We start from the raw sequence: 10,619 nt of genomic DNA, 5'->3' as shown, positions 1-10,619 counted from the left end.
TGGCACGCACAGCCTGTGCCCCACAGGGCTGCACAGCCTTCACCATCCTGAGGGCATTACAGCTGCAGCGGGTGCCTTCTGCACGAGGATCTGTCAGGTCATCTAGAGCAAGGACGTGCACCTGCCCGTTTCTTCCCGTGTGGCTCCTAGAGCCGGCAGCCAGCTCAGTGGTCCCAGGAGCGCAGGGCCCGGAGCAGCCCCTGTGGAGCCCTGGGCTCATGTCAGCTGCACTGCGTGGAGCTCATGCCCTTTGCCTCTCACCTTCCAGCCACTGGTGTTGCTGATGGAGTGGCCTGAAGCCACCAACTTTGCCTGCCTGATCGCAGGCTACTGCCGTCTCCTGGTGGACTCCAAGAAGATGATATTCTCCAGGGCCCCCAGCCAGCCACCTCCACCTCAGATTATCAAGGCAGGTACGTTTCAGCCTCTGCTTTCTGTGCAAGCCCCTTCCCCAGCCTCCTCCTCCTCCTCTCTCCACCCAGGGCTCTACAGCATTAGAAAGGAGAAGGGTTTCTCTGGCAGCTCCTCTCTGCTCCCAGCGGAACCAGCAGACCCTCTTTTAACCAGAAAACAAGGAGCAGGAAGACAGGTCCTTATTTTGGATAAGCACTGACTGGTGTCAGCGTGGGCCCTACCCCCTCCCTGCGAGTGTTGTTCTGGCAGCTCCTAGAGCAGATCAAGTAGGCGATGTTCGAAAAGACGTTTGAATGCTGCCAGCTGAGTGCTGGGTCCTCACACAGCAGCTTGTGCATTGCCACAGGGATGCAGCAGACAAGCCTTGGCCAGTATCCCGGCTCTGGAGACCAGTGTGACTGTATGTACCCAGCCAGGGACTGTGCTTCTGCTGCCTTCATCAGTGGGGTCTGGGCCACATGGGCAGCTCTGCAAGCATGGCTGCTCTGCTGATTTCCTAAATGAGGAAGGAAACTTTGGTGTCCCAGCTTTTCGGGTGCCCAGTTAGATGCAGGCAACAGAGGACTGGTCTGGGCACAGCAGGAGAGCAGAACAGCTAAAGATAGGTTCTGTCCCACAAGGCACCAGTGGTGTTCCTTGAGGATGGATTGCAGGTGAGAGTCATCCTCAGAATGATCAATGATTTGCAGGAGTGATTTCAAACAAGAGCCAGTCATGAGCTATATGCTGTTCCATGCAGGAGTTCACATCAAATGTTTTTTGTGAGGAATATGAAATACAAGAACAGTGGCTGGAGATGGGCAAAACACCAACCCAGCTGACTCTGGAAGGTTGCCCCCAGATCTGCCAAGTGACGCTGCAGCTCCAGAGAGCTGTGACTAGCAGTTTAGCTGGAAGTGTCAAAACTGTGTCCTCAAGATGGGATTACCTGGGGGAGGTGGGAGGAGTGCTGAGAGCTAGCAGGGTCCTTGGGCAAGGACTCGATGCTGCTGAGGTCTGAGGAAGGCACCCAGATATGGACTTAGCACATGTGGGAGGACACACCCACAAGAGGCATGAGGAAAACATCTGCAGCAACCTCAGTGAATCCAGGGCAAGACCTGGCAAGTGATGTTGGTGTAAGTATATGTGCATGGTTTCCTTTCATTGTTTCTTCACCTGTGCCTCATACTGACAGTTGTCACTGTGTTCTCTGTGCCCTGCAGAAACATTTAGTCATGTTTTGCTGTGAGTGAAGGGTGTTTCCAACTTGCCTGGCTGCCATCTGAATAGTTCTTCCCTGGGTCATGTCATCCTACGATGGGACAATGGGGCCACACAACTGTGGGGAGTCAGAGGAATGTGACAGGAAACAGCATCCCAGAACATCCCCCAGGGCTCACAGGGGGGCTGGCACCATCCACAGCCACTAGTCGCCCAGGGGATGCCTCAGCATGTGCAGGTGCTGCTTTTCAGCATCCTAGCAGCAGCAGTAACAGCTAGGATTTTTCCTCAGGGAGATCTTGCTTCATGGACATGATCCAAACCTATGCCAAAAGGGGCAGTAGATCCTGCCCTTTTCTTCACACTCTCAAGAAACAGGTGGGGTTTCTGGAGGGGACAGGAAGGAGTGTGAGGGGAAGTCAAGGGTGTGGGTAGGACAGCCATGGAGCAATGACTCATGGTTTTCATACCAAAGAGTTAGCCTCTCTCTGGATGGCCTGGTCTGTCCTTAAGGGAGCAATGAAAACATCTCTGACCAGTGGAGTGGAACAGTTTCCCTGCAGACCCGGTACATTCAGCCCAGCTACTCAGGCATCCTTCAGAAGGAGTGTATTTAGTGTGCATTGAGAAAACAGTCTGCTCACAGTTCTGGTCTCACTGCAGCTGCAAGCTAAGCTGTCAGGAACTAGGCAGATCAGAGGGAGCACAGACTGCTGATCATTAGCACATCTCTGCAGGAATGATGAAGGAGCCTCACTGGCATGAACCAAGTTTGATGAACCCAGGCTCTGACTGGAAAGGCTGCAAGCAGGCAGTGCCAGAATCTTAAATGTAAAATCAGGCCCTGACACGTGCTTTTTGCCTAGAAGAGGAGTGCATCCATCTTCCCTGTGTTGAACTGCAGACGCTTCTGGAAACGCACACTCTGTCTGGATGCTGTCAGTTAGATCCATCTCTCTGCACTTCCCTGCAAAGCTGTAGGGCAGATCCTTACCCTCCATAAGAAGGGTTGTGCCATGCTGGAGCTGTGCAGGATCTGCCCCTTCCTCTCCCTGCTTCCACCGACAACCATCATCAGCTGAGCAGCTCTGTGCCCTTGGTTTTTCTCAGTTCTTTGTCAGGACCTTCTCCCCTAGAGTGTCCAGCAGCTGGATTATGGCTCTTGGGGGTTTCGCCCTGTTCAGCAACAGGCCCTGGCTCAGCGTGGGCAGCCTGCAAGGCTGTCCAAGCAGGGCAGGCTGCTAGCATGACCCGTCAGAGGTGTCTGGCTTCAGGAAAGCTTCTGCTTCAGTCCATGCCACCCTGCCACAGCCCAGCACTGGACACGTCCCCAGCTGCAGCAGCCCCGTGGTCACTCACACAGCTGTCCTTTCTGAGTCCCAGTATGCCCATACAAGAGAGAGAGACGCTTTTGAGTGGGATTTTAGCATTGCAGGTGATCAACACTATAATACAAACGTGTTTGGGGAGACAAACTGTGCAATTTGTTGAGCTAATGAATTTAACAAAGATTAATTTGATTTCATTTATACTTGGTAAGATGGAGCCCACATCCCCCAGCAGCCATTCGCAGCACAACTGCATAATTCAACCTATAATGCAGACTGATACCCCTCCTCTGGGCTGTACCACTGGCCAGAAGTTCAAGCAGTATTTCGGCTGCTTGCCTTGCACAAGAGAGCATGGAGAGGCTGTCACAGGGAAATGCTTAACAGCAGGAGCAGAGGGCTCTTTCCAAGCTAGCCTGATCTGATAGCTGTCAGCCAAACAGAAATTATACATGGATCATGGGCAGCGAGGCATGAGGGACTGGGGGGTGTCTGTCACTTTATGTCAGCCAAGGTACTTTACATGGCTCAACACATTTAGCAGTCTCCCGAGGAAAGCTGCTGGGTCTGGCCAGTGTTACACGAAAGTGTGACAACAGTTCCTTCTTGCCAGCAAACGTGTACAGGCAGACTGAAGCTGAAGGTGCTTGTTTGTCTGTGCAGCCAGGCTGCTCCCGTTGCCCTCTGAATATGGCCAGTAGCTGTCATGTGGCACCTGCACCCCTGTCTCTCAGTGCCCACTGTGCTGGCCAGCCCACCTCCGGTTCTGCTTAGCTCTGGCCCCAGCAAGGTGCTGGGATCTTGCTTCCTCTCCTCGCTGCTGTCATGCAGCACAGAAACAAGACATTTTCCCTGCTAGCTGACATGGATGGAGTCCAGCCCAGAGCAGTAAGAAAGCTGAAGCTTCTAGGAAACAGACCCGTTGGGAAAGGTTAAAGGAATTTGCTCTGGTGAGTCTAGAAGAGAGATGGGTGGGAAGATAGAGGGTACATGTCTAAAGGTTCTTTATGGAAGGGCACTGACTGGTTGTGCCATGTCCATGGTATCATTGATCTAAGTACTCAAAAAAACCAGCTTTCTTATCATAAATGTCATAATATTTAACTTTATAAAATTCATATGATTAAACTCTATAGCCTGTAATCATTCTGGAGATAATGGAGCAAACTGCATGAGGGGGTGCTCTGCTCTGTCTGTGTCTCAGGGCTATTGCTGGCTGGAGCTCAACTGCTTCTCATGTCCAGCCACCATCTAGGCTTTTCTGGCCTGCATCATTGCACCTGGGTTTGGGCAGTCTTTGGTATCAATACAGCCTGGGAGATGATGGGATTGAGAGCAGCCCTGTAGAGAAGAACTTGGGCATACTAGTGATGAAAAGCTGGACAGGAGGCAGCAATGTGCGCTCACAGCCCAGAAGCCAACCGCATCCTGGGCTGCATCAAAAGAAGCACGGCCAGCTGATCAAAGGAGGTGATTCTGCCCCTCTAACCCACTCTCATGAGACCCCCCACCTGGAGTCCTGTGTCCAGCTCTGGAGTCCTCAGCATGAGAAGGACATGAACCTGTTGTCCAGAGGAGGGGCACAAAAATTATCAGAGAGCTGCAGCAGCTCTCCTGGGGGAACAGGGTGAGAGCGTTGGAGCTGATCAGCCTGGAGAAGAGGAGGCTCTGGGAAAAGCTTATCGTGGCTTTTCAATACTTAAAATTGTCTTACACAAAAGATGGGGAAAGACTTTTTAATAGGGCCTGTAATGATATGACAAGGGGCAATTGATTTAAACTAGAAGAGGGTAGATTTAGACTAGCTATAAGGAAGAAATTTTTTACAATGAGGGTAGTGAAACACTGGCACAGGCTGCCCAGAGAGGCTGCCCATCCCTGAAAACTTTCAAGGTCAGGTTGGACAGAGCTCTGAGCAACCTGCTTTAGTCAAAAGATGTCCCTGCTCTCTGCAGGAGGGTTGGACTAGACGGCACGTTTCAAAGTGCCTCCCGTTGTCCAGTTCTGTGATCCGCACATGCGGGACATTTCTTCCTGCACTCATCACTGGCAGACAGGCTCAGCAGGTTGCAGAAGATGGTTTTTCAAAAGAGTGGCCCGCTGGCCTGGCCGTGCTGCAGGGAACACGCATGTCCCACTGCAGTCTGGCGCAGCAGGGGCTCGAGGACAGGGAGCATGTAGAGCCTTCAGGGCGAGCAGGAGCTCCCGCAAGCCGTTTTCCCCTCTCCCGGGTGCTGCTGCTAACGTGCCTGTTGTGGTTTTGGTTTAGATTACATCAACGCACACAGCCTCCCCCAGCCTGCTGCAGCAGGGCACACGGGAAAGAAAGAGAGCGGGTTGGTGTGTGGCTCTGCCACAGGCGCCGGAGCAGCCGGGGCTCTCGCCACCAGGGCTTCGGACTCGGAGCTCATCAGCTTCTGCTACCTGCACATGCGAGAGCAGAGGAAGGAAAGAGAGAGCAGGACGGATATCAATGAAAACCTGATTTTTTTTGAGGAAACTCGTCCCAGGACCAAATCTGACCCCACTTCCAAAAGCTCTGGCCAAGGCTACAACCAGGCAGCTAACGAATATGACCCAGATGGCCTTGACCAAGACCGGCACGCAGGCAGGGCCAGGGCACACACCATAGACACCCACCTGTGGAGCGACACCTCGCACTTCTACTGCGAGTCCTGCCAAGCGAAGATCAAGAGCCGTCTGTCCTCGTGCAAGGGGGGCAAGCCCAGCAGCACCCGGGACAACATGGTGGACTTGATGTCACTCCCCCCTCCTGGGAGTGATGAGGAAGAAGATGAGACAACGTCCCTGCTCCCCGACATCGCCGCCCCGCCTCCCGGCTTCCGAGACAACAGCTCCGATGAGGACGACCCCAAGCGCCGGGCGGCCGCCCAGAGCCAGGAGCAGGGCCGGCACCTCTGCAGCATCCTCTATGATGAGATCCCCGTCACCCTGATAGACAACGTGCCGCCACGGACAGTCCGAGACCATGCCCAAGAGCTGGATGATGCCCTGGTGTCCACCCTGCAGGCACTGGAAGCCCTGGCTGCTTCAGAGGATTGTCCACATCCCCCTCCACAGCAGACAACAGGTATTTCAGTGGTTGTGACTTTATACAGCCTTCCTTTCCTATGGTACATCCTTCCCTTTAGTCTCATTCCCCCATCCTATAGGTGTTTGTGGAGCAGCTTCTAGTCAAAACAAGCTTGCAGCAACAGAATATAGCAGAAGCAGCCAAGCTGCTGCTCAGAAGATTTCTAAGAAGTTGAGGTGGGACTCCTCTCCCTGGCAGTGGCTGAAGGAGACAGTGGTTGTCCTGTATCTGCCATGGTCCATGGCATGCGTTACTCCCTGCTGTGACCCTACTCAGCTGGTACCTTCGGCCCTCGGTCTTCACAGGTTTCCACCCACGTTTTTCACTGTGTGAGCCCTTCACAGGGCAGACCTGCTGTCAGATGGGTATCTTGGGGACAAGTCTGCTGGCAGCACAGTCCTTTGTCCCTCTCTCCACCTTGGTTGCCCTTCTCACTACGGCAGAGTAGCTGTTGTCCAATTTTCTTTCTTGCTCCAGACAAATCCTTGTAACTCTGCTGTCATTAACACTGGAAAGCTTCCCAGGACCTTTTCCTGGGCCAAGGGCTCTTGTTGAGTTGAGCTAGCAAGCCAGCTAGTGATCAGCCGGTGATCTTACTTAAAAGCATTACCTCTGAGTTGTGGGAACTCACTAATGCTTCTCGAGTTATACGCTGTGTCTCGCACTCCGGGGTCCCTGCTGCTGCATGGAGTTCTCCTCTCCACCAGGTAGCAGTGTGGTGTGAGTGTTGTCATGGGGTTGTCTTTGTGTCCCTCCTCAGGTCTTATTGTCCTGGCTGCCATCACCCCTGAGTCATCCTTGGATTCTGGCCATGAAACCAACTCTTCAGAGCTAACTGATGTCTCAGAGATGGTCTCTGCTATGAAGCAGCACCAGAACGCAGCCTACTTCCTGGCTCAGCACATCAACAAAGAAAATCTCCTGGCCAGAAAGGACCTGCCTTTTAGAATCCAGAGCTGTGCTGCCCAGGCAGTTCTCACCTCACCCCACCCCCTCAGCCGCCAGGAGCTGAGCCCTTCACTGAAGCCAGCTTTCCCTCACCAAAGCCCCAACCTTACCAACTGCAAGAGCAAAGAGGAGCAGCAGCATGCTGAGCGGAGCTACAGCTCAGCTGCCCAGCCAGTGCTGACCCCCCAGCTCAGTGAACAGAACAGGGGGGCTCCGGTGCCAGGCCCTGAATGCAAAGGTGCAGTTCACACAAAAGCTGCCTTTGAGGTATCTCTGCATGCCACAGCAGCCCCGAACAGGGAACAGGCACAGAATCTACAAGAGAAGATGCCCAAAGAGGCCCAGCCAAGCTCCAAGCTCCTTCTGGATCAAAAAAGCGGTGTAACTCCAGCCATCATCTCAGCTGCTCTGCAGCAAGTGGCAAATGCAAAAGGCTCAGCTCCCCAAGTGGCAGCAGCCTCGAAAGAAGACAAGAACGTGAACGGTACCAGCAGCTGTGCATCAGCCAGCAGCAAGCCTTGGAGACTTAAAGGAGGTCCACAAATTGCAGAGACATTATGCAGCTGTCAGCAGCAGCAGCAACTCCCTCCACAGCAGCAAGTCGCTCCACAGCAGCACTGTGAAGTTTCTCCAAAACATAAAGAAGTTCCTGGCAGTAAAACTGAAGCTTTCCAGCTTGCCTCAGCAGGTGAGGAAATGATGCCCAGTAAGACTTTTGCCTCTAAAAGCTACCAGCAAAAAGTGAGTAGAGATGCTCCAGGAAAAGCCACAAGTGGAGAGCCAGGTCAGAAGGCGGGTGGGGAAGCTACGAGCCTCATCTTTCAGAAGCACGCAGCTCCGTTGAGCCAAGGACATAAAATGCAACAGGAAAGTTCAGCCAAGAGCTTAAAAACTGAGAGTAGCAATCTGCACTCTCCATCACCTGGCAGCACTTTCAGGAACACCAGTGAGGAACCCAAAGGGCCAATCAAGCTGGTGCCCAGATCTGAGAGTCTGCAGATCAGCACTGTGCCTTCCAAAAAAGTAGAAAACGTCCTGGAGGTGACCCATCAAGATGCTGATGTCCCAGCTAAACCCAAAGCTACAAAAGCTCCCTTCAGATTGAGGAACCTGTTCTCTGCAACATTTCCAACGCGGCTGAAGAAGGAGACAGACGAGCGGCAGGCCCAGCTGCAGAAAGTGAAGCAGTATGAGCTGGAATTCCTTGAAGAGCTGCTTAAGCCAAAGAGCAAAGGTGATGTCCCACCACAGGAGTATCTGCACCCTCCTGCCCCTGGGCGCTGCAGTTGCCAGCTAAGGAGCAGTCCTGTGCAAAAAGTCCCAGGGATATCCAGGGAGCAAAGGCGAAGCTGTGACTGCAAGCGGATTTGCAGAGGGGTGAGGCCCCCCCCAAACCAGCTGGTGATGCCAGAACTGGAGAGGCAAGGGAGGGATAAAGTTACTGATGACCAGAAACAGGCAGAAGCCATTAGGTTGACAAGCGTGGGCAGCCCTTCCAAAGGCAAGCGGATACGCTCCACAAGTTTAGAGTCCAGAGACTATCGGTCAGATCCGGAGAACAGCCTGTCCTGTCTGACCACGTGCACTTCCCAGGGGGACTGCGTGGGTGTTCCACACTACAGGAAGCTCTTGCGTCGCTACAGTGTCAGTGAAATAGACAAGACTGATCGGACATCGCTGGCCTCTGACATCTACCAGAACATCTACACAAACAAGCAGAAGGGCCCCCAGAAAGAGCCTGAGCCCAGCATCCTTTGTCCTGTTCTGAAGAGCAAAATCCAGGAAGCCTCTGGAGTGGCTGACCCCTCCTACGTCCAGATAGCACAGGAGAAGAAGAACCAGAAGGGTTCGTCAGCATTCTCTGTCCCGGAGGAGCTGTGCCCGAGTCCTGCTGAGCTGCGGACTGAAGAGGCGGAGGCCGGGAGGTGCTGCTCCATCCGCTACTGCTTCTACTACAGGAAGTGCGACGTTGCGGATGATGGGAGCGAGAAGGATGAGCTGTCCTATTCCATCCCCATGCAGATACTCCCAGGAGTGAAGCTGAACAATCAGATGGTCCCTGTCATGAGCAGGACTCTTCAAGTCCTAGATGCAACAGCCTGCAGCAGTCCAAATGACAGTCAGACGCAGGAAATAGATTTAAGGACCTCCAGTTTTGAGGGGAGCTTGGCAAAGATCAACAACCTTCGAGGCCATGCCTACGGCTTTCCCAATGGGTTTCTTCAAGTGCAGCTGGACACCAGTGAGCTCCTGACTATCCTGAGGCAGTGCATGATAAGCCCTGATGTCCGGGACTGCAAACCCTATATCTCCCAGCTGGCTGAATACAAGCAAGAGCTCACCCTCAAGTTCAAGGAGTTTCGGGCATCCTGCCGCCGCGTAGCAGCTGTTGACAAGAGTCCTACCCACATGCTCTCCGCCATCACGAGCAGCTTCCAGGTGCTAAGCAGCCTCACCGAGACGTTCGTGAGGCTGGTGTACATTGTGCGCTCAGAGTCCCAGCGCCAAGAGCTGCTGACGAAGGTGGAGGAAGTGGTGAGGAACTACACCTTCCTCCTCAAGGCTGCGGAGGAGTCCACAGCCAGAACACTGAGCCACCAGCAGACGGTGGAGCAGCTCGCCCGCCAGTCAGCCACGGTTGCCACTGTCATGAGCACGCTCACACGCTCCCTCAAGACCTTGATCAATAAGTAAGCCAGCTGTGAAAACCAACAAGCCAGCGTGTGCTGGGCCATGTGCTGGTGGTTCTCCAGTCGCATAGGTCTGGTGAGGATGTGTGTCTACAGGGCCACAGCTACTGGGCGCTGCAGTAGCCAAGATGCTCTTTTCCCTTTGCAGAATGGATGGGTGTGTTGGTGGTGCTTTGTAGGGTAAAGTCATGCCCTCTCACAAGTTGTGCAACCAGCTCACCAGTGGTCTCAAGCAGCTGCTCTGCTTGCTCTCCCATGCTGGCTTGTTGGTGACAGTACTTGGGGAGCACAGTCATGCTCTCGCCACACTAGTTTAGTTTCATGGGGTTCTGGGCCTCACTTATGCAAAGACCTTTGTCACAGTGTGTGGTGGGCCAGTGAGTTAGAAGAAACTGAGCTGAAATCTCCTGGCCTCACCTGAGCAGTCTTGGAGCCAAATCAGTGTCTTGCCACATAAATAGCTCTTCTGCCCCCAGGGTCTTCCTAGCCCACAAATGCAATGTAATTAGCAGCAGAAGGGATCACTGGGCTGCAAGTCCCTGCTGCTATGCTAGCGCTTGGGAAGTAGTCCTACCATGAGCAGGATCCTGGGATACAGCTAGGTTACCCTAGCAGGCTCTAGTCTCACAGCTTAGGCACCAGTGCCCTAGTCCTGAGCACCAGTACTGCCTATGCAAAAGGCAAGGGCTTAATGCTAGAGAGCAGGGAGGCTACAGGGAACTGCACGCCTGTCAGTCGGGCCTCAGTGACAGGGAAGGTTATGGAGCAGGTCGTTTCGACTGCCATTACAGGGTACATGCAGAACAACCAGGGGATCAGGCCCTGTCAGCAAGGCTTTATGAAAGGCAAATCCTGCTTGACTAACCTAATCTTCTATGACAAAGTAACCCACCTCCTCCACTGATGAGGGAACAGCTGTGGATGTTGTCTACCTAGAATTTG

General features: G+C 53.4%; 1 protein-coding gene across 1 annotated transcript; it reads left to right on the top strand.

Moving 5' to 3' along the window:
* Positions 1 to 268: 268 nt before the first annotated feature.
* On the top strand, positions 269 to 9,681 carry FRMPD3 (FERM and PDZ domain containing 3; the record flags this gene model as incomplete). The annotated part of the gene is made up of 3 exons (XM_008935644.1): positions 269 to 413; positions 5,215 to 6,036; positions 6,800 to 9,681. Coding segments are annotated over 3 exons (3,849 nt in total), but the record flags the coding sequence as incomplete, so codon positions are not given.
* Positions 9,682 to 10,619: the final 938 nt, after the last annotated feature.

This window comes from Merops nubicus, unplaced genomic scaffold (assembly GCF_000691845.1).
Source record: "Merops nubicus isolate BGI_N331 unplaced genomic scaffold, ASM69184v1 scaffold6222, whole genome shotgun sequence".
Taxonomy (NCBI): domain Eukaryota; kingdom Metazoa; phylum Chordata; class Aves; order Coraciiformes; family Meropidae; genus Merops; species Merops nubicus.
Note: the sequence above shows the minus strand (reverse complement) of the source record. Positions and strands in the feature narration are given on the sequence as shown.